This window comes from Eupeodes corollae, chromosome 1, assembly GCF_945859685.1.
Source record: "Eupeodes corollae chromosome 1, idEupCoro1.1, whole genome shotgun sequence".
NCBI lineage: Eukaryota > Metazoa > Arthropoda > Insecta > Diptera > Syrphidae > Eupeodes > Eupeodes corollae.
Window position 1 is genome coordinate 100,535,925 of NC_079147.1, and position 25,124 is coordinate 100,561,048.

At 37.4% G+C, this 25,124-nt stretch overlaps 1 protein-coding gene across 1 annotated transcript; it reads left to right on the forward strand.

Annotated features, from left to right (window-relative positions):
* The first annotated feature begins 12,935 nt into the window (after positions 1 to 12,935).
* Positions 12,936 to 15,704, forward strand: LOC129942167 (DNA-dependent metalloprotease SPRTN-like). Its single transcript, XM_056050989.1, has 5 exons — positions 12,936 to 13,129; positions 13,186 to 13,539; positions 13,612 to 13,731; positions 13,797 to 14,295; positions 14,353 to 15,704. Exons 1-5 carry the CDS (start codon positions 13,058 to 13,060, stop codon positions 15,513 to 15,515), a joined length of 2,208 nt encoding a protein of 735 aa, XP_055906964.1. The 5' UTR covers positions 12,936 to 13,057; the 3' UTR covers positions 15,516 to 15,704.
* Positions 15,705 to 25,124: the final 9,420 nt, after the last annotated feature.

Consider the following 25,124-nt stretch of genomic DNA (forward strand, 5'->3'; position numbering starts at 1 on the left):
AGCAACCACTGTCTAATTTTGTAATATCAGCTGTGATTTCGGCATTTTCGAAAACTCTCCTTGCTGTATCACGATCAGACCCCAACCCTCCCGGAACAGTTTTTGTATTTCTTTTTTCCTTTTCGCAGTGGGAGCCGAATCATTGAGAAACTCAAGAGGCCTGCCACTCGCGCGAGGATTTTACCAGATTATTTTTTCACCTGATATCAAATGAAGAGGCATAACACAAGTAATGAAAACAGATGAGTCATCGGCGTCAAGTCCATGAAACGCTTGCTTATACGAACTTTGGCCTGAACTACTATCAAAACCCCACTTTGAGTGTAAGTTTATAGTTTTGATTTCTTCATGCCATAGATTTTGGATTACATCTTTTTGAACAGTTACCAAACGAGAAATTGTAAGGTTAAGAAAGCTTTGAAAATTCGTATAAACAGTCATTTCTGATACACTCATATTTTCAGGCTCCCGATACCAACTATTTGTCCACTCTTCAACTACTTTGTATGAAGGAAAATATTGAAAGCGTGACAGTTTTCCTTTAACAACTATTGCTAAAGCTTCTTCCCTAGTAATTGAAGTAGGTTCAATTGAGTCTTTCAAAGCCTTACTGCATTTTTCAGCATGATTTGGATTAATTGTCACGTCATGCATAAGCTTTGCAGCATCTATCTGCCCAGAAGCTCTCAAACCCATTTCAGCTGCGTAAGTCAACTCAGCGCTAGACGTGAACTTTCTCAATAGTTCCGTTTTCTGATGTTTTGATCTTTCTGATGATACCTCAAACGTTACCTTTGGTTGACCCCGCTTAGACTCAACAGAAAATTTAAAAAATAAAGGAGTTTTCAGCCACGTAGTATTTGTTTTCAAGAATGTTGGTTCCATCCGATAAGCTTTTTCCCAGCGTGATTTAAATTTCGATTTGAAGTTTGGAGCTTTTTCATTAATATCTTTTTTGGAAGCATCGCTGCATCGGCCCGTTTTTAAATTTCTTCCCTTAAAAACTCAATTTGAATATTTAAACCCTTCAAATTTGAACTCTTCACTTAGAAGTAATTCAAATGAAATAAATTTAAAAAATCGATATTTTTCGAGAGTGACTTAAGACTACAAATATCTGACAAACCACTTGTCACAGATTGGTACAACACTTAGATAATTTACTAAATACAAAAATTAACACATACAAATTGTCTATATTATAAGCAAAACGTTTGTGAATTTAATGTATCAAACAATAAACTTAGTCCATAGGTTCGTTTAGCCACTTCGAGTTACATAATATTATCTTCTTCTCACAGCAACAGTTTGCCCGATGTTATAGATACGCTATAAGAACAGTCATATAAAGCACTATAAATGATTGCAATACAAAAATCACCATCCATTAGGTTTCAACCAAGAACTTTTGTGTTTGTTAGTTGGTGATAACGCTGATTTCTTCTCGCAAAGGAGTCTAAGGACAAAAATAATTTCCATGGAAACTATGCGAAATATTAAAAATTTCCATAAGGGTATCCGCAACAACACCACAACACAACACACCCAGAATTGCAGCAAGAGGCTGTGAATTTGTGATGATAGTTCAAAAAAGTCATCTTCATCCTGATGGCAACTTATTATTCAACCCACAACTTAACCAAGTCTGAAAACCCACCTTTTCAAAACAGTGAGAGGGGATTGGGGAGAGCTATGAGACAAACAAGCAACAACCAACAACGAGGAATTTTCAAATTGGAAACATGGTGAATTGAAAAGTTTCTGCTTCTGCTGCTGAAGCTGAAGCTAAAGCTGATGCACCACGTCCTACCCACTACCCATTGCACCTGAAGCAGCAGCAGTAGCAACACATTTGAATGCCATGTGTCCTCTACCTTACCTAGAAGAGTATATCCTGTGTGATGATGTTGATGCCTGATGGTATAGTCCTTGCCTCACCGCACATATTTATAAGAGTTGTTCCATCAACTCTCACCTGGGAACGGGTGGACCGTTAGAGTTAATCAAGGAAACCATTTTCCAAATCAAAACTTTCTTCCATTTTTTTTAGTCCGTCCGTCTTCTATATGTACGAAAGGAACAAGTATATCCTGGAGGAGCTTTACAGGACCAGGAAAAGGTATCTATGCACTTGAGTCCTGCAACGAGTGGCGGGCGGTAGGAAGGTAGGTGAGCTATGAGTTGATACCCCATCTGCTGTCGCCGTTGATATTTTGTTTATTCTGGCACAAAGGACAATAGCACAAAAAACACGGGAAGCGATTTAAGTAAATTGATACTTTATCAATATTCATCCGTTATATTTGCAAGATGGCGTCTAGCGGTGGTCGTGACGGTGGTGGTGGTGAATAAGAATGGTTCGAAGGCAAATGGGGTTTTATTTTTTCGTTTTACCAATATCATAAATCTTACGCCGTGAGCTTCCTTCCTTTTTGTTGTTTTGTTTAATAAATAAAAATTGATTTCTTTGAATCTGCTCCTAGGTATACGAGCAGAACCGCTGCTGAATCAAATAGTGGAAAAGGAGCAGCATTGGTAGCTAAGGTGTTATGCTATAGCGCTGTCGCTAGAGCTGGCGCTGGCGCTGGGATACCGGGTATATGTAAGACCAAATTTCTAACAAGTGAAGAGGTGTGGTGTGTGATTTGCTTTGGCCCAGAAGCGCGCTTCCGGCGGGATATCGTTTTGCACACTGCATAATCAAAATTTTCCACAATCCGGATTTAGTTTTTTGTCTCGCTTTGTTTGTCCTTTCTTCTCCAGTTACCAGTTTCTTCACGGCTCCGATTCTCTTTTACTATAAAGATTAGGTTGCTGCAGTGTTTATACAACACATACAGTTATAACAAACGGAATCAATAATTTTCAGCAAAATCGAAATGAAAATGCTTCTGTCCAATGTACCTTGTAGATTATTATTATTTTTAGTTAAGTTTCAACTTTTCTTTTTTTCGTTTTTGTTGTTGCTGCTATCTGTGTTTGGGGGAAGGAATAGGTTGGATTTTCATATATAAGACTTTTTCTGCAGCTGGAGATAAGCTCAAATTGATCTTGCATTTTGGTCATTGGAAATTTGAATGTCTGTAACATAATTTATGGCGGAATGACTCGCTTTATAAAAAATAAGGGAAATTAATTTCAAACTAAGTTGTTTGGTTGTTTTTGTTCTTATGAAGGATAGAAGTATATTTCAGCTTAAGCTTGGAGATGAAAAATGATAGACGAGCTTTGTTAAACATTATGCATTCATAAGGTAAGAAATAACGGACCAAACACATTAATTTCTTCACCAATATGTTATAAAGACGAACACAAATTTAAATAATTTAAAGAGCAATCCTAAATTATCCTTTGTTTGAAAACCTCCGGATCCTATTTCCTAGACAACTTATAAGACGTTTCATAAGAGTTTAGTTTACTAAATTTCAGCTTTAGCGAATAAGATTTGAATATCAAGCTTACCTGAACTGGAACTCCAAAAAGCAAATTGGGTTTCCAAATGGAGTTTACCATATGTCTCAAACTTTCTGTAGCAGTGTCTAAGTTTTTCTAGGGTAGTAAATCTTGATCAAAAACTTGAAAAAAACCGCAGTATCCCCAAATTTAGAATCTACAAAACCAAAATCCTTAAGTACAGATCCACCATATTTCGAGCATATCTAAGAAATAATGTTTGGCGCCAAAAATAATTTCTTAGATATGCTCGAAATATGGTGAATCCATGCTTCTGATTAAAAATCTCGAAAAAAAGCGAAGCAGATCCAAAATTTGCGAAGTATATATTTGTAAAATAAAGAAGCGGTAATTTTGATGTAGGATTTCGTTTGTGGATAATGTGCATGGGGATTTAGATCCTGGGGATTTTGTTTTTGGAGATTTTGTACTTGGGGATAACGAATTTGTGGATTTTTTGAAGTGTGGGGATTTTGTTTTTGAAAATTTGAATTTGGGTATTATGTCGGTATCCCCGCCTGGACAATGCTTCCGAATTGTACAAATTTGAAAAATCATGGTTCCTTTTTCACTTTATATTACATATAGATACGTTGGTAAGCAAAACTTCTAGTTCATGTCAATTTAAACAAAAAACATCAGTTTAACTTTCTATAGGAAATTGTTGTTATCAGTCCGATTGGTCGAAGGGATCATTTTGACCTATCTTGACTTTCCAAGGTCCATAGAATCTAAATTCGTTCGTTCGTTCATACGTTCGTCGTCGTCCATATCTCAATAACCAGTACAGATATTAACTACAACTTGTTAGAAGCTAGGTCTCCACGGGGGAATGCTTTGGAGTACTGGAAGAGGCTTCAGCATGCTTGTGATTGCACGGCTTAGCTCGTCGCGTGGGGTGGTTCTTGCCACCTACCAGTACACCTCCTGCTCGACTAAACATTAATTTAATTCGTGCCTAAGGTAACTACAAGATGTAAATGACACAAACCTGAGAACTTTGACGATATCTAAGAGAAATTTGAAATCGGTGCTTCGAAATTTAGTAAAAAAAAATAAAAAAAATAATATTACTAACCTAATGTAATAAAACAAGCCTTCACCAAAAAAAAAATAATAATAATAATAAAAATTAATAAAAAGAAATTACGAAAAAAAAATTAAAAGAAAACTAAACCCTAACTAAAACTAAAATAAAAAAAAATCTAAAAATGTAAACTTATTCTTCCTAAAGCACCTCTTTCAAACCCCCCCAAATATAGTCGCACTGAATACCAAACGTTCGTTTTATGTTATTGACGAAAGTCTGGCCAGCCCGCCCAAGTATCATGAAGATACAGCCATCTCCATGGCCGAATGTAGCGGAAATAGCCCCTATAATGCGTCCGTTTCGAAAGTTAGTCTGTCATGTCGAAAGAAAATTCAGAATATCATCTGAACGGTCTTGCCAAGCCTCCACACACCACTCGCTTCTCAAATTAGTACACCATTTTTTTTCAATATTAATTCAAATTATAATTTTTATTTATCAGTTTCCCGGTTATTAAAAAAAAACAAAAAAAAAACTCAATCGAGTTCTCTTAATTTTCTTATCAAAAAAAAAATGAATTGAAATAAAAAAATGTATATAAAAAACTAAAAAAAGGTTTAAATCTAACTTCATAAAAAAAATTGACCTCAGAGGCTTTTACTTCTTGATCTTTTATTGAAATAAAAAAAAAGGTTCTTACTTACGATTTCTTAGTCCCTCGTCGTTCTGCCGGCAGCACGTAGAGAACCAGGTGTAGCACTTTCGCCACCACTGAATTTATTTCTTTGAGTTTTTTTTTATATCAGCCTTTAAAATCAAATTCACTCTATATATCAAATTTTATATGTATGAAGTCTTATTTTCTTTTTCTTTTTATAATTTAATTATATTTTACCTTTATCTTTCCTTAGTTCCATCCAATTAAAATCGATAGATTTTAAATTTAAAAAACTGTTGGTTAAAATTCAATAGCCGTTAACACTTCTTTTTTCCAAGGTAGCAAATGTAAGAATGACCATAAAATCCCTTAGGCTAGTTCCTAGTCATTCTCCTATTAACTAAGTAAATAGTTACCACTACCTCTGAGTGAGATCACTATTTTTCCACACACAATTATTTTCCATCCCTATCACAGATAATCAACCCAACTCATCCACGTCCAAGAAATCGTACCCACACATTCATACTACTACTACAGTCTTATATATCTCAGTCTATTTCCTCTCCTATTAATCTAATCTAAATCTCAATCTAATTCCTAAATTCCTAATTAATCCTATTATTTATCTTAACTTATTAATCTTATCTTTTTCCTTATGAATCTAATCTCGTAAATTATTTATTTAAATAAACTTTCATCTCATCCTGTATTTATTAATACTACTTATCTTAGACTTAAACCATTGAAAAATTCATTTAAGTTCATCTAGTGGATGAACAATCGTGTCTAATAAATTCCTGCGCATGCGTTAGTAGAAGTTTTTCTATTCCCTTATCCCTTGGGAGAAAATGAGACAAAGCTGCTATTGCATGCGCAGAACGAAATGACTAGAAGGATAACACCTAGAAATTGTCAAAAGAAAAATCAAAACAAACATGGATGTACCTAGAGGAGCAGAAATTATGTTGGTAAGTATTATTAAGTAAATTTAACTAATAGTAATTATATTTTTATTAAATTATATTTGTTTTATTCTTATTTCTTTTTCAGGTGTTCTTTAATATTTTCCTATATAATCAAGGTAAGTCGCAACTATGTAGAGTGGTGAATTTGTGTTGTAAAGATTCGAATGCAAAAGCAATGGAATTCTGGCAAAACAACTTCATCACTTTGCATATTTAATATATTATTATTATTTTTTTCTTCTAAATTTATTTTTCCTTTCAGAATATAAATTAATCAGAGATCTATCGACCCATTCTGTTGGTGACAAGCCACCGAGGATGGATAAGGCCATTTCAGATATACAGCAAATCGTCATCGTTGGAATGGTGGACGGTGTCGTCGCCGTCGCGCAGCCGCGCCGGCTGCCGCGTCGGCTATAGATATTCATATACATACGAGTATATGAACATTTAATGCCCACGCACGTAACAAACTTGCTCAAGTTTTTAACTGGATTTGTTCTCAATTCTTTTTTTATTTTCCCCCACAATTGGAGACATATCGGGGCTATTTGACGACCACGTTAGCACTGGGATGTTGTGTTCTCGAAGCCAAATCATATTTCGCTTGGCTGTGTGACATGAAGCGCCATCTTTTTGATATGTAAAACAGTCATCTTCTGTTTTCGACCTTGGAATGGACGTTAAAAGATAGTGCTCTAAGATCTCCTGATATTTAATAGTGCTCACAGTGCCTTCGAGGAAACAAAGGTTGCCCACTCGTTGGGCAGACATCTGCTGGTCTGAACTGCAAGAAAATGCAAGTTTTCTTATACCCATCCTAGAAAACATCTTCAAGGGAAGCCTTAAATTGGCATACATCCCGATGTCTTGGAAACAAGTTAAAGTCGTTTTTATCCCAGAAGCTGGAAAATCCAGCCACGTTAACCCCAAAGACCTAAGACCTATCAGCTTATCATCATTCCTTCTCAAAACTTTTGAACGTTTGATCGATATCCACTTAAGGGCAAGTATTGATAAATTTCTCCTTACAAAGGCTCAACACGCCTACAACAAAGGGAAATCAGTTGAAACGGCTCTACACGGTATAGTACGTACAATCGAATATTCCCTCCATCATAAAGAGTACACCTTAGTTGCCTTCTTAGATACAAAAGGTTCGCATTTAATAATGTCGACACATCTGCAATTGCACGTGTATTGACATCTCTGAAGGTAGATAAGTCGATCAGCGAGTTGATTAATGCTGATAAGCAAAATTATCAATTCAAAACTGGACGATTCTACTGCAGAAAGGGGTGTCATCAGAGGTACGCCACAAGGTGGTGTCTTATCCCCTCTCCTCTGGAACTTAGTAATAAATGAATTACAAATTACTCTAGAAAGAGAGGGATACAGAGAGTTTGGTTGTGCGGACGATGTTGCTATTGCAGTAACGGCTATACATCCCAATATACTAAAAGGACTTACAAAACGCTTTAAATAAGCTCACCAGATAGGCAAATCGGTGTGGACTAGGCGTTAACCCACAAAAAACCGACCTTGTCCTCTTCACAAGGAAATACAATGTCCCACTAATTAACCCTCCCCTCATAAAAGGTGTACCACTTAAATTCGCTGAACAAGCAAAATACTTGGGTCTCATTTTGGATAAGAAATTAAGTTGAAAACCTAATATTTAAGGGAGAATAAACAAGGCCACAATAGCTCTGTTCTCCTGTAAAAAGGCCATTGGTAATAAATGGGGCCTACAGCCCCGCATTAGACACTGGCTAGATATCTCGGTCATAAGGCCGATCCCTACTTATGGAGTAGCGGTATGGTGTGTATGGGAGAAGCACTTCGCTCTCTCCAATCCGCCTCACTTGATGTTCTGTTCCATCTAATACCGCTGGGCATTTTCAGCAAGCAAACGGCCGCTAATACAGCTATACGGCTTCATGCCTCCTCTCTGTGGATCAATAATGGAATTGTCCAAACCACTATTTTGAACTCGTTCAGAACTATAAACCGTAATATTGACTACACCATACCCCATCCTCAGTTTAATAACTATCGCTTCAAAGTGACTATATATCCCAGGTCTTCTTGGGATAATACATCAGAAGTCCTATCCTGGCTTAGAGAAAACGTTATATCAACTGATGACATACGCATCTTCTCGGATAGCCAAGCTGCGTTAAAGTCCCTAGACTCTGTGTCCACTAACTCACTAACAGCCCTTAATTGTCGATCATCTCTTACGCAGATGGCTACACAGTTCAACATTAACCTTTTCTGGGTGCCGGGCCATAGAGACATTCCAGGAAATTGCAAAGCTGACGAACTTGCAAAAAGCACAACAACTTTACCCCCGTGGATCACAAGTCACATGTAAACTCATGCTTAAGCAATATACCATAGAAAAAAAAATCTTCAGGTGGAATAACACCACCACCTGTTTAGCGACAAAACTAATTTGGCCTAATCTTAGCGCTAGGCGCTCAAAACTCTCTGAATAGATTGCACATTAGCTACGTTATAGGTGTCCTGACTGAAAACTGCTTAATAGAAAGGCATGCTATTCGACTTGGAGCCCCTGCAAATGATTTTTGTAGGAGGAAGAGGAGACAATCTCTCATCTTCTGTGCACATGCCCTGCCTTATCACAAAGACGTAGAATCCACATACTACTTCAACGATAGCAGAGATCTAAAAAATTCTGACATCTCCTACGCTTAATTCGGAGCTCCAATTGGTTCGACGAGTTAAGCTGATCAACTGATCCATGTGTTATCACAACGGACCATACTTTGGTCTAAGTGTGTTGGCTTCCCAACCAACAGCCGCTTTAACCTAACCTAACTTTGGGCAGACATACATACATCCCATAACTGATACTCCAACCGGGAATCATCGCTCCATATAACACTTCTCCATTGCCTCCACGTCCATATCTAATGATCACGAAGCCACTTTAGGTGCTTCTTTTTTTGCAAAAAAATTTAAAATTGGTTTTTCTTGGACCTGAAGGTCGCTTTGTAAGAAAAAATAATTTTTAAGGATTAAATTTAATTTCTACATATAATGGTAAAAATTACTTTATAAAATGTTTATCCCATTTTGTTCATATCTCTAATACCTACAGGTGTCTCTAAGATCTTGTTTGTTGATAGCGTTGTTCTATTCTAAGGTGATATTTGCGGTTGTAGCTCGACAATCTTTCTTAAAATTCTTTTGTCACGACAGGAAGCAATTAGGGACCTATCAGTTTTCTTCAATAGGTTCACATTTTCGGTCTTTTCGAATCCATTAATTGTATTTCGAACTGACGATCTTGAATTTTCCAGTATTTTTCCGATATCGTACCCGATATTCTTTGCAACTTTGTTTTATTTCCTCACGCATGTTTTCCAAGAAGCATTTGCCATTCGCCATAATGAGTTTTTACTGCGGTTGGAATCCAAGCATGCTTCACTTAAATGTAATTATTAGGTGGAGCAACAGTCCATTGACAACTAGGGCTTAGTGACTTACAACTGTCAACCATCTCTGTGTGCCAGTAATGTTGTCAGGTATGGAGGAGACCAACATTTTAAAGCATTCGGATGCGTTGGCAGGGTCCGTCTTATCTTCTGACTTACTCTGCCGGGGCTGACCTCTTTTTTCCGACTTCGAGGAACCAAAAAACCATCAGAAGGCTCTCTTCTCAGGAACCGCTTCAAAACGGCCTCTCACATTCTTGCCAAGATTGCCAAAAATGAAGAGACCGGAGTGATTCATGAAAGGGACGCCCAAGATAAAATAAAGTACCAGCCAGCCGAGAAAAGGCCGTTAAGTGAAACAGATCTCAGGTAGAGATCTGCACGTCTCAGAAAAAGAGCAAGCTTGACGACTGGACAAAGCCAGTGAAAGCACCATCTTTTGGAGCAGCGCAACTGCGTACTCTTAGTGAGGTTGTCAGGGATGACCTCCACGTAGCAGTTGTGGATGAGCTCTCCACAAACAGCAAAGGTCTGCTGAACGCGTGGAACTATATCGAGGGCAAGCTCTCTGAGATGGTGTTTTCATACACTATAACAAACAGTGAGGGCCCCTACCCTAGTTTTGACTCTGGCGAGATGCTCAGGGGGCATAGGGTAATTAAGCATGCGGATAGGTTTTCTAGGGATTTCCTTAGTGAAAGCATTGCTAAGGTTAGCAATGACCGGGAGGGCTTGAAGCTCAAGCTTATCCCAGGTAAGGACATCCCTAGACAACCGAAGGCTCGCATTTGGTTGCCGCTCATGAGCATAAAGCCAAGCGGACAGGACCTGATCCGCGGTCTTCAAAGGCAAAATCCGCTGGTCCCCATGCACGATTGGGCTGTAGTTAAAGCGGAAGAACCGTAGAAGACCAACGCCTCTTACCTTCGGAGGATTAGCGAAGAGAGTCTAGGGGCTCTCGAAAAGGCCGAATACAAACTCAGTTTTGGCATAAGGAATGCCAAAATTAAAATTCTGCAGAGTCGGGGAACAGACACCGACAAAGTATTAAGCATGAGGGAGTAATACTAGGGTATGATGATCATAATTTAAGTGCGAGTCTTTATTCCAGTGGCAATGATTTTTCAGCAGATGATGAGGAAGGAAATCCAATTTATGAATTGAACACAGAAAACAGGATCTCAGCCCTTAGAAATTTGTATGAGGAGCCATATAACATCATTTTGTCCACTCCCTCCACTAATAGGGTTGAAAACCGTAAGCTACCATCTAATTATAGCGGTTCTTGTACGTTTCTGAATAAAAATATGTATTTAAAATACAATGTATCACAAGTTAGATTTCCATTTATATTGTTTTTTTAGACCATCAAATACAAGGAATAGAAACAAAAATCCTTTATTTTGAAAGCAAAATATCAGAAAATATATGTTCGATATCAAGGTCTTCCATATGAGGGAAAAGACGATGGTTCAAAGCCTGACAGAACAATGGGTGTCACTTACTCGCATTCCTGTTTTAATGGTTGGACCCGAAATATTACCGATGCGCAGAGGGAAGTCATACATACGATGTACGTGTACTTGAAGTGAAGGAACAACTTTCGAGCTTCGCAGTTGTGGACTCCCATTATTACCGTTCCACAAGTTCCAGAAAATACTTAGAAGCATGACTTGTACAAAATTAATGTAAGCAATCCGGTTTCCATCGTAAGATATTCAACATAAAATTTAACCTTTCATTCCATGCCCCAAAAAAAGACTTATATGCGACAAGTGTAGTCTTTATAAACATGTTCGGAAGCTGAAATTCAGATTTATGAAAAACACTTGGAATAAAAGTGATTCACGAAGGCTGAGCTCGAAAAAGACTTGCAAAAGCTTGATGAAAGCACCACCGTTTTGATGTATGACCTAGAAAACGTATTTACACTAGCAAAAATGTATACCCCAAACTTTTTTTATAAAAGAAAACTTTGTGTATACAATCTAACGGGTATCCTTATCATACCCTGTTTCGTAAAAGTGACATACTGCGTACTCTAGAATGAGACAATAAGCGGGAGGTCTGGAAATGATATCGCCAGTGGATTAATAAGAATCTTTAAAAAAGTTGTAGATGACCACCCAAATATTGCAAAATAATTTTGTGAAGCGATTTAAGCGTTCCACAAAATAGAAACCGGATAAAATCGACTGCCATCCTGCAATTCTTTCATGACCATCCAAATACAATCAAAGATATAACGCAAAAGTTGTGTGAGCCAGAACATTCACGAACCATCAAAATACCCACACAAATCACTTTAAACCGGTTTTTAACATAATGAATTTTTCAGGCGTAAACTTAAATCAAAACGATTTTAAAAACTATGCTTTCAAGTCCGAAAACCTGGCTTTTAAGTGTTTCCAGTTTTTTAAAGTTAAAACTCTTATTTACAATGAAGGGAATACTTATAAAATAGGCTGTAAGACTTCATTCAAAGAAGTGGATTACACATATTATGATTTGACAAAAGGACCGGACGTTTTCAAAAGCCAAACGATGTTAATATACAGCAAAATGAGCTACGTTTAGCTCCAGCAAAGGCCATTGACTCAAAATAAAAATGATATAAAAATTATGATTCCGTGTCTAGAAAAAAATGGAGATAAAGCATTTTAACGTTTTATTTTGATCTTTTAAAGTCGTTATATTTGTGTTCCTGCAGAAAAAATGTTTATCCCAACATATTTCCCACCGCCTGCTGTTGAACAGTTATATGCTGGCAGATTTTTCACACAAAATTTTAACCAAATTCGTATCAACCAAGTAAACACCACATTTTATCTGTCAAAACTGACAGAATCTTGCCAATCTTGCAATCCTTCCGAAACATTGTATGGCAATATTCTGTTCTTTTCAGATTTTATATTTTTTGAAATATTTTTAAAATAAATGTTTATATTCTCTATCATTGTTCAATAAAATCGTCTTCATATGTGCATATCAGTTCTTTGTTTTTAAAGTCTTCCAACCTTGTAAACACACAGTTTTTAATTGGAAGACAGAAATAGTCGTCAATTGTAAGCCGATTTTCTACAAAGAAATACTCTATCACCATTAGTTCCGAAAAGGGTCCCCACGTTAGGTTTTCTTCCTTCCTTCTTCAATACTATTCTTTGAAATTTGTATACAACTCTGACGACTATTCGTAAACTGCAATTAAATCAAATATAGCAATGTTTTAACATTATTCCATACATACAGAAATATCAAACTACCAAACAGACCTTAAGATTTGCCGCCCATTCTGTATCCCACCTAAAGTGACATTTCTACTAAATACGAATCGAACACACCCTTAAGAAAAAGAAACAACAAATCAAATGTCAAACTCTCTATAAGAACACAACAGAATAAATTTTATGTTCAAATTAAATTAAGTAATTCAAATAAATTTTAATTTATTATCAAATAAAAAACATAAAAACCATATAAAAATATGCCTGAGGACCGAGACTACCTCCTGGCACTTGAAATGCAAAAAAAATGGAACGACGAACTACCAGACAATGTGAGAAAAGTTAAAATTTAATTCCAAAAAAAGTATTTTTTCATTCTCTTCCCCAGGATATCTTCGAAATCCCGGACAAAACGCCGCCAAAACAAAAACCAAAACATCAGGAAGGTAAATACCGCTCAAATCTAGATGCAGACTTTCTAAATCGTACTGACAACCTCGTCCATCCGCAATGGGAGACCCTCGATCCGACTCCAGATTCACATGCTCTTTTTCGCGCCTTCGATGATAAATTCTTCAACAAGAAACTGCGTTGCGTCACGTTGGAATGGAGCAAGCGGATGTACAGCTGCGCTGGCATCTGCTACTCCAGGAGAAATGGATTAGGAATGGCCATCACAATACGACTCAGTGAACCGCTCCTGAAATTGCGCTCGAGGAAAGATCTTGTAGAAACGATGTTGGTAAGGCAACTGCGTCGTTGTGAAGATAGCCTCGCAAACTGGACAAATGAATGATATATTATTATTTTGCAGCACGAAATGATTCACGCCTACTGTTTTGTCTTGGGAATCCGAGAGGGAAACGGTGGACATGGCCCAAACTTCAAGAAAATCATGCATGGAATCAACCAAGTTGCAGGAACAAACATCACCGTAAGTAGTCTCAGCTCTAGCAATCAAAAAAGCTCCTCTCAAAAAGATTTTCTCCCTCTCTTTAGGTCTACCATACGTTCCATGACGAAGTGAATGTGTACAAGACTCACTGGTGGCGATGCAATGGCAGCTGCCAGCATCGTTCGCCGTTCTTCGGCTATGTTAAGCGCACTTCCAATCGAGCACCTGGACCAAATGACTTCTGGTGGGGCCAGCATCTCAATTCTTGTGGTGGCACATTCATGAAGATCAAGGAACCTGAAAAACCTGCCAAGAAGACTAAACAACCTAAATCAAAAGCTATCGAGGCCAATAATGTGAAATCATATCAGCCGAAGGCGAAGCCGAACAACACCGATCTCAGGAAGTTCTTCCCTCCCTCTGGAACTGCGCCACGCATTGCTGGAGGAGCAATAAAGAGTAATGGCGGTGGTACGTTACTTCTGAATCCTAAAACCAAGCCAGTGAGTTCCACGGTCACGTCAACTCCTCCAAGTGAACCTCCCAAACCTCAAGTTCGCAGCCAAGGAAACCTCAAAAACGTCGTTGGATTCAAGGATTTAGGTAATGAAAGTCTTTGAATCTTGTGCTAAATGGTTTCCACAAAATCTTTCTTTCCAGGAGAAGACGGTGCACCGCGGACTCCAAAAGCTCCACCAAGGGAATTTTCCATGACTGGAAAGGGTTATTCTCTGACCACCTCAGGATCTTGCAGTGACCTAAGCCAGGTTGACAGGGAAGTCGATAGAAATCATCTGCGGAATGTCTGGCTGAAGAGATTCGGCAGTACTCCCAGCCTCACCGAACACGCCAAGAAATCCGAAGACCCCGATAAAGATGATGTGTCGGGCGGCAACGCCAAACGCCGACGTCTTTCCACACCCGCAGATGCGTCCAATGAAGTTGCCTTTGTTGCAGATGAAGCTACACCGAAGCCTGATTGGGAGGTCATTGACGATGATGTCATGGTTCAGGAAGTGAAGAATACCGTCATTGATATATCGTCCTCATCCGATGAGGAGGAGGGTGGTGGTGATTCTGGTGAAGCTCCTCGCAAGGCAATGGTGTTCGCCGATGCCGATGCCCGACAGAAGCAAATCAAGAAGGAAATTCTCGATGAGAGCAACGATCTGTCCGATGGGAACGATGAAGACATTGTTCTCATTGACGACGAGTACGACGACAATGCGCTATCCACGTCCGTTGAACTGGCCGACACATCGCTGGTGGACGATTTGTTCGGGGAGGACACTCTCCTAAAGGAGTTCAAAAACGAGAATGCTGTGATGCCCTCCTGCTCACGCTACTCCAAAAATCCCCAGAATGACATCATCACGTGTCCCATCTGCCAGGAGAAGATGAAGCGCGAGAACTTCTCCGAACATCTCGACGGCTGTGTGGGAATAGTTGTCAAAATTGAATATGGCAAGAATAAGAAGAATGCTAAGCCGATAAGGGCGAAAAGTTCCACACCGAAAAAGAAGTCGTCATCGCTTTCGTCGTCGACATCGACGTCTAGGAAATCATCGAAGACTACGTCGAAGTCGAGGGAGATTCTTCTGTCTGCCGGCTACACAGAGGAGGATCTGGACAATCTTCCAACACTAAGTGAGGAATCAACCCTCAACGACAGTCCAACTACTGAGGATGATTTGAATTTAAGCGAGAGACACAGACGCTCGAATGGATTGTACACGCAGACTCGGCCATGTCCCGCGTGTTGTCAGGAAGTGGACATTGAAAAAATCAATGAACACCTCGATGAGTGCTTGGAAAATGATTAAGAAAAATGTTGTTTTTGTGCTAACTGTTTTTTTTTCTGTGAAGGATCTCCGTTAAGTTTTTTCTTATGATTATTATTTTTATGTGGAACAACGCTTTTTATTTGTCAACTTATGTATGTTATTGCATTTATATTTTTTTGATGTTTTGAGAAATACACAAACAAATAAATTATACTAAACTTGGAAAAAAGGAGTTTTGAGTTTTAAGTGTTGGTGGAGGTTAGGCAGCGGGTGACTGAGTTGAAAACGCTTAATGGAAGTTACCATGAATAAGTTTTCAGTTTGACCTAGAATTCTAGGAAGATGCGGATTGCATTTCATGACGTTTTTCTGCTTAGAGGGTAAGTGGCAGTAAGATTTTCTCGGGGAAATTGGATTTTTTGTTCGATGGGAAATTCGTTTAGGGGGAATTTCACGATGCAGAAGAAAATCTATGAAATAAAATATTTGTGGTAGAAAAAGCAACCATTAAGATATTCGATAAGTTCCGTTAGTCTGAAACTCGAGAAGGTTTTCATAAAGGGTAGGCACCTGCAAATAAATGCCTTGATTTGAAAAACGAACACCTGGAGGTTTCGGCTGCATTTATATAGGCCTGGTCAAACAGAACCCGGTCTGGCGGGACGGCAAACAATTTTCCCTGTGTTCTACAGAATCATACGTTTTTGTTTTAACAGAAAGCGATTAAGGCCAGTGGTAAAAAATACATCACAACGACGGTCAAATTTAAGTTGCAGATCCTTTTAAAGAATGTGACGGTCAAGCGGTAAATCAAAAAGGAAACAAAGACATTTTTGTATGTCAACTGCTGCTGCTGTTACTCCCCGTCCACGAAAACTTTAAATTGTTCTTAGAAACTTTTAATTGTGTTATTTGAAAATGCAAAGGAATTTTTTTGATTTGGTAGCTGAATTATTTTTGTTCGCAGAAAATTACAATAATAATTCAAATAAGATTTGCCTTGAGTTTTAGAAATGGGCCAACAGAAAGCGGAGTGCAACGGTGCGAACCGCGTTCTGTTTGAGCAGGCCTAAAGGTTTTTTCGGTCAATAGGAAAAATCGTAAGCAAATTTGAGCAAACATGGTCTGTAGGAAATGTGAATACATCAGTGCATGCTCGTACAGCAGACAATTTTGCTGCTGTTCCCGATAGTGTTGCTGAAAAGTTGTCCAACTCGTCGTCGTGTCTAACAATTGCTCCTCTCACGCTCGTCGTTGATGAAAATTATACATAAAGACTTGTATTTACACTCTTACAAGGTGTAATTCATTTAGTCATGAATCATGACTCATGACTATTTCGAGCGTGTTCAGTGGTCAAAATTGTATCAGGATATGGCAACAGTGATGAGGCACATTTTCATCTCGGTGGATCCGTCAATATGCTGGGTTTGCCGCATTTGGGATAATGATAATCCAAGAGATTGGCCAGACAGTTACTGTAAATGGTATTCACTATATTGAGATGATAAACACATAAATATAGCCTGAATAGGAAGATATGGATGCAGACGATATGTAGTTTTAACAGGACGATGCCACTTGCCACATAGCTAACGAAACAATGGCTCTTTTCAGCGACAAATTCACTGGTCGTGTTTTCATACATGGTGGCGATGTCAGTTGGACGCCATGATCATATGGTTTTAAACTGTTGGACTTCTTTCAATTTAAAGATGAGATAATTCGGCACATTAACGGCATAGAACCAAAATTGTGCCCAATCCGCATCGAAAATTTGGACCGCGGTATAGAGCCGAAATCACGGCTACCATTTGGCCATTTTGTTTCATACATCATTCAGACTAGTCGATATTAATATAATAAAAAGAAATGACAATAATTTCCTAAATAAATTGTGTTTTATTAACTTCCCATAGGAAGTTATTGTAATGGGTCCGATTTGTCAAATTGAAAATGTTGACATTGCTCAACGTTTCAAGGTCCCTAGAGTCGAAATAAAAGATTTTTAGGAAGATGTCTGTGCGTGCGTGTGTACGTACGTTACGTCCGTACTTCCGTACGTTAGCGACGTTTTTTTCGTCGTCCATAGCTCAAGAACCAGAAGAGATATCGATTTCAAATAAATTTTGTTATGCAGATAATATGACAGAAAGATGCAGAAAAGGCTCTCAAGAAAATTGCGTAGGTGGTTTCTTACCATAGCAGTTTGAAAAGAAGGTGAACATTTTGGTCAACCCTCAATATCTTACGAACCCAAAACGCTAGAGACTTGAATTAAATTTTATATAATAAACTGTAACGTGATCTCAAAGAAGTATATTTTTTGAGAAAAATCTATTTAACGGTTTTTTTATAAATCAAAAAAACTGAAAAAAATGTGTCACCTACCAAATTTTACGACTAAAATATCATTTCATCTCCAAAACAATTTTGTGCAACGAAGAATAATGTTTTTGACATCTGATAAAATTTTGAGAAAAATCGAGTTGACAGTTTTTTTTATACAAAATAAAAATCTAAAAAAACTTTACTCAAAGTTGGTAAAAATTAAATATCGATTTAAATATCTTTTCAAAAAGTTGAAATTTCAAACTTATTTTATCTTATAAGAAATATTGTTTTCAACATTCTGAAAAAAGTTGTTAAAAATTGATTTTCGACTCAAATATCTTTTCAAAAATTGTTGGTGTTGGCTTCAAACTAATTTTATCTTATAAGAAATATTATTTTCAACATTCAGTAAAAATTTATAAAAAAATCGAATTGACAGTTTTTGTACAAAAAATTAAAAACCTTAAAAAAAATTAACAAAAGTTGGTAAAAATTGATTTTCGACTCAAATAGCTTTTCAAAAATTAAAAATATTGGCTTTAAACTTATTTTATTTTACAGAAAATATTGTTTTCGATATTCAATAATTTTTATCTAAAAATCTAACATACCGTTTTTACATAAAAAATAAAATCTACAAAAAATAGTACTTAAATTTGGTAAAAATTGATACAAGTACATATAGACAAACTTTTAAGCAAGACAAATCGACAGACGGGATGGGAAGTTATTAGTGTGAGTGGCATCCCATCCTCTTTTTTTAATAATTCCGATTTGTCGAATTGTAAATTTTGGAATTTTTTCTATTAATTAATCGACTTTAAATCAACTGTATTCTACAGAGTGGCATCAAAGGATTCTCAAAAATTCTGAAAATTTTGGTTGACCCCTAATATTTCTTGAACCAATAACGCTGAGACTTTACTTAAAATTTATATTATATATCAATTCGAACTAAACATTAATGTAGGTTTTTATTTTTTGTAAGAAAAACTGTCAATTCGATTTTGCTCAAAATTTTACCAGATGTTAAAAACGTAATTTTTTGTGGCACAAAATTGTTTTGGAGATGAAAACATATTTTAGTCGTAAAATTGGTGACACATTTTTTAACTTGTAGGTACTAAGTATTTATTTTGAATATAGGCGAAGGCCAGTAAAAACAGGTGTGAAACAACCTTATTCGTAAAGAATAATATTTTAAAAGTTACCAAGATAATACTTCTTGATAGACTCTTTAAAATGGATTGTTGATTAAATATATCATATAAATGTGTACCAAATGCATTAATTTGGATGAAAGATAGGAATGTAATTACAATTTTGTCAAAATAATGCGCTCTTTCGGGCTCATGCACACTAAAAATAATTTAAAAAATAATATTTTAAGATTCAAAATTTTACCTGAAAAATAAGTTTGTCTTCAAAAATTTAAATGCCATTTTATAAATAAAAAAACCGTTGATTTTTCAAATTTTTATTTTGAAAATCGTTAGAGCGGTTGTTTTTAAAATTAATTTTTTATATATAAAATTTTCCGATTTTGTTCTAAAAATATTTTTGGAATGCAGTTGTTTAGTGATTGTAAATATACGTCTTACGTTTGAATTTCGTAAAAAATTGTTGACCCGTTTTTAAGATATAGAGTTTTGAAAAATAAAAATTCAATATTTTTTAAAAAATCCAAACAATTAAAAATTGCATTTTTGTTAATCAAATATTGTTAAGGCAATATAGGAGCTTATTCAGAAAAAAAATTATTAAAATCAGTTCATAAGTTGCTGAGAAAATTAAAAAACAAAATAACGGTTCTATGAGCGGTACCTTTCCTGAGCAATACAAAAATATGGTTTTCTTATAAAAAGAAGCCAAGCTAAAAAATAAAATTTTAGAGAAAATTTAAAAAAAATCTATCGGTTTGTTTTTGAGAAAATTCGAATTTTCGGTTTTTGACCAAAAAAATTGTATGGGGGCCACTGTTAGTTTTGATCTTAAAAAAAAAATGAAAAAAACGCCTAACGCGAATATGCTCAAAACCTTAACTTTCAAGTTTGAACTCAATCGACCCAATGGTTTAGGCTGTAGGAGCGTGGACAGACAGACAAAACCGACCGGACGGAATCGCGGGACCCACTTTTTTCGACTTCTCTACCATCGTAATATCATGTTTGATTAAAATCTCGAGTTCGAAATTTTGCACGAATGCAAAACTTGCCATATAGTTCCTATATGTCGCAAGTAAAAAAGGTGAACATTTTGGTTAACCCTAAATATCTTACGAACATAAAAGGCTAGAGACATGAATTAAATTTTATATAATATATTGTAACGTGATATCAAAGAAGTATATTTAAAAAAAAAATTCATTTAACGGTTTTTTTTATAAATTAAAAAGTTGAAAACAAAATTTGTCACCTCCAAAATTTTACGACTAAAATATGATTTCATCTCCAAAACAACAAATGTAAAGACAATAATGAATAATGTTTTTGACATCTGATAAAATTTTGAGAAAAATCGAATTGACAGTTTCTTTTTAAAGAAAATAAAAACCTTAAAAAAAATGTATAAAAGTTGGTAAAAATTGATTTTCGACTCAAATATCTTTTCAAAACTTTGAATTAATAGCTTATAACTAATTTTTACTTATAAGAAATATTGTTTTCAACATTAGGACAAATTTTGAGAAAAATCGAATTGACATTTTTTTTTAATAAAAAAATAAAAACATAAAAAAAAATATAAAAGTTTCGACTCAGATATCTTTTCAAAAATTGTAGATATTGGCTTTAAACTACTTTTATCCTTCAAAAAATAATGTTGTTAACATTCAGTAAAGTTTTGAAAAAAAAATCGAATTGACAGTTTTTTTTACAAAATATTAAAAACCGAAATAAAATGAACAAAAGTTGGTAAAAAATGATTTTTGACTCAAATATGTTTTCAAAAATTTGAGATAATAGCTTTTAATTTTTACCTGGTAAAAATGTACTTTCGATTTAAATAGCTTTTCAAAAATTAAAAATATTGGCTTCAAACTTATTTTATTTCACAGAAAATATTGTTTTCGATATTCAGTAATTTTAATATAAAAATCCAACAGTCCGTTTTTTCATACAAAATAAAATCTACAAAAAATAGTACCCAAATTTGGTAAAAATGGATACGATTACATATAGAAAAACTTTTAAGCAAGACAAATAGACAGACGGGATATGAAGTTATCAGTGTGGGTCGCATCCCAGCCTCTTTTTTAAAATGTAACCACCCTTTATTTGATTGTTATTTTGCCAAAAGTTTGTATCAACAAACATATCGCCATCTGTTGCACGTGATGATCTACACATAGTTAGACCATAATCTACGAACGAACTTCTTTCCTTTAGTTCTTATTTCAAGCAGCTGCTTCAATTTACAAAATAGAAACCATTTAAATAAATTAAATATAAATTATTTCTTATATTATCTTTATATATGCTCTTTAATTTTGGTAATTTTATTAAGTTAAAATTTCCGAGGTCTTTTCTTCTTTCCTCTGATATAGCCGGATCGAGTCACATTTATTTAACGCATTTAAAGCCGAAACTCATGACTGTTTTGTCAGGCGATGTGGAAATCTTTGTCGCGTACACTACTTTTTAGAGCTTGTTCATAATCTTTTTTAGAAGATGTACAGTAGCAATCAAATTCTGAATAATAATGACAATGGAACCTTAAGTTATGCTTTACTTACTTACTTAAGGTAGCGCTACAGTCCAGGGCGGACCTGGGCCTCAACCAACAAGCGTCTACAGCCAGCTCGGTCCCTAGCTAGCTGTCTCCAGTTTCGCACGCCAAGTTGGTTGAGGTCCTCTCCCACCTGGGTGCGCCACCTGAGTCGCGGTCTTCCTCTACTGCGCCGTCCCTCGGGATTGGATTCGAAGACCTTCCGGGCTGGAGCGTTGATGTCCATCCGCTCTACATGACCTAGATATCTAAGCCGTTGGACTTTAATTCTCGCTGGACAGGCCGTACAGTTCGTCGTTATATCTTCTCCTTCATTCTCCATCTATGCGTACGGAACCAAAAATCGCCCGAAGAATTTTTCTCTCGAAGCATCCTAAGACGCTCTCATCTTTCTTTGACAGGGTCCAGGCCTCAGCGCCATAAATGAGAACCGGGATGATGAGTGTCTTATAGATGGTGATTTTACATGCTTGAGAGAGGACTTTACTTCTCAATTGCCTTCTAAGTCCAAAGAGGCAGCGATTTGCAAGAGTTATTCTTCGTTTGATTTCAGCGCTGGTGTCGTTGTCTGCATTAATAGCGGTGCCTAGGTAGACAAAGTCCTTAACTACCTCAAGTTATAGCTGTCCATGGTGACGTTTTGTCCAAGACGTCGTCGTTCAGTGTCCTTTTTTGATGACAGCATATACTAGGTCTTGCCCTCATTGACCACTAAACCCATCTTCTTCGCTTCCGTCGCAATGCTCAAAAACGCTCCACTGACATCACGCTTTGATCTTCCAATTATGTCAATATCACCTGCGTATCCGAGTAATTGGATGGATCTTTGGAAGATTGTGCCTCTAGTGTTGACGGTTGAGTTTTGCACAATTCTTTCCGGAACGATGTTGAAGAAGTCGCATGACAGTGCATCGCCTTGTCTAAAACCTTTTTTGACATCAAATGCATCGGTAAGATCTTTTCCGACCTTGATGGACCAGCGTGCATTCTCCATCGTCATTCTGCACAAACGGATAAGTTTGACAGGGATGCCAAAACTAGACATTGCTCGTTAGAGCTCTTCCCTATAGATGCTGTCATACGCGGCTTTAAAATCGATAAGGAGATGGTGGGTATCGATTTGAAGTTCCTGGGTTTTTTCCAAGATCTGCCGTAGTGTGAATATTTGGTCGATAGTGGACTTTCCTGGTCTAAAGCCACACTGATAAGGACCAATCAGGTTGTTGACGAATGGCTTCAGACGTTCACATACACACAGGATCACAGGATCTTATACGCAATGTTAAGAAGACTGATGCCTCTGTAGTTGGCGCAGTTTAGAGGGTCTCCTTTCTTATGTATCGGGCACACTATGCTGAGATTCCACTCACCGGGCATGCTTTCTTCCGACAATATTTTGCACATGAGTTGGTGCATGCTCCCTACCAAGTCATCGCCTGCTGCTTTGAATAGTTCAGCGGTGATGCCGTCAGCTCCAGCAGCTTTGTTTGACTTAAGTTGAGATATAGCTATCTTCACTTCGTCAAGGTCGGGTAGGCGGAATTGTTGATCTGCGTCGCCGAGGTTGAGTGGTTCTATCTCCCTTACAGCGGAATTCGGTTCGTCATCGCCGTTGTATAATTTGGAGAAGTGATCTTTCCATATTCTCAGCATCGACTGTGGTTCTACTACGATGTTCCCTTGATCGTCTTTACAGGCTTCGGTTCGTGGCTGGTACCCTTGGGAGGTTTTTTTTACCTTTTGGTAAAATTTACGAACCTCATTCCTGTTGTGACATCCCTCTATCTCCTCGATCGCGCGCTTCTCATGCTCTCTTTTTTACCGTCTAAGAAGCCGGTGTTCCTCTCTCCTCTTCTGCTCGTAGAGCTCGCGAGCAGCTCTCGTCCTTTTGTGCAGCGCCGTTTTGTATGCCTCTTGTTTCGCTGCGTGCGCTTGCATTCGCCGGCATTCGTCGTCAAACCAGGGGTTTCGCTGTGGTGGCCGTGTGAAACCTAGCACTTCAGAGGCGGCATCTCTGATGGTTGCAAGGCAATGTTGCCACTGGTTTTCAATGCTTAATGCAGGAAGCATAGGACTCCTTAGGAGGTTATTAGAGACTCGATTGGAAAAGGACATGGCAGTCTCTTGCGATTGTAGCCGTCTAACGTCGAATCTTCTCACAGTACTTCCTTGTTTTGGCTTGGATCGGGATATCCGTAGCCGTACCATGGCTACAACGAGGTAGTGGTCCGAGTCAATGTTGGCCTCTCGGAATGTTCGAATATCCTGGATACTGGAGAAGTGTCGTGCGTCGATCGCAATGTGGTCAATCAAAGTTATGCTTTAGTAAAGAAATTTTTGTAAGTCTATCGTCGTTCCAAGAGATAGAGACAATAACTTACCGAAAAAACCTAGTAAAAACCTAAAACGAGTAATTTAGCGGAATTTCATATTTTTTAGAATTGCAAAACTCAGGACTTTATTGTTTTAGCAACAAGACTGTAATTTTTTGGAGTATCAGATTGTTCTGTTGTTTAACTAGAGTAAAGACTGGTGTGCCTGCGATATGGCAGATCGGTTAGTTTAGTGATTGCCTAAAACTTGGTTTAGGCCAGCAATGCCACTTTCTTGTCATGTCGAAGTTCTTGCTTTACCTCCTCGTGGTGGCCCCGGTCAATGATTTGTGTATCCCAACATACATAAGTTAGCAAAAATTACAAGGGCGAAGTTTCCTGAATCCTGACTCTTCAGGATAGGTTACGGAGATTAACACTCTTCGTAACTGAAAACCATTACGCTACAGAAACCGAAATTACGCCTCGAATAATTAATGGTAACTCGTTAACGACTTTTGTATCCAGACAAAGATTGGTTTCTGGAATGTAAGGACGCTTCTGGACGCAGGAAGTGAAGTTCCGCACAATGCCAGATTCCTCCAATTAGAGAGAGAATTTATGCGGTACAGGATAGATATCTTAGGGTTAAGCGAAGTGCGATGGTTGGGATCGGGCAAATACAAGTCACTGACACGTAACACTGTACTGCTCTACTCTGGCCATGACAAAGGAAACGCTCGAGAAGCTGGAGTTGGGTTTCTCCTTACAAAAACGGCAACCCGAAACCTTATTTCATGGGAGCCCCTTGGGAAAAGGCTTATCAAAGCTAGGTTTCAGAGTATAGTACGACCTGTCATCATTATACAGTGTTACGCACCGACGACGGAGCTTGCAGCTAATGAAGAGAAAGAATGCTTTTCCAGTCAACTGGATCCGCCTACAACAACACTCCCCGCGGAGATATAATTTTGGTTATGGGAGACCTCAATGCTAAGGTTGGCAGTTATAACAACGGGCTAAAGCATGTGATGGGTGCTCAAGGAGTCGGCAATTGCAATGATAATGGTGAGAGATTGATTGACTTCTGCAAAGCCATTAGCCTTGTGGCACTATGTTTGAGCACAAACTTTGTAATAAAATTTGCTGAGTGTTTGATCTGCCAACCAAATTACCACTTTGCGGTTAGTCGACGCTTTAGAAGCAGTCTCTTGGATGTGCGAAACAGAAGAGGCGCCGATATGGGACTTGTCCGTGACCACCACTTAATGATAGC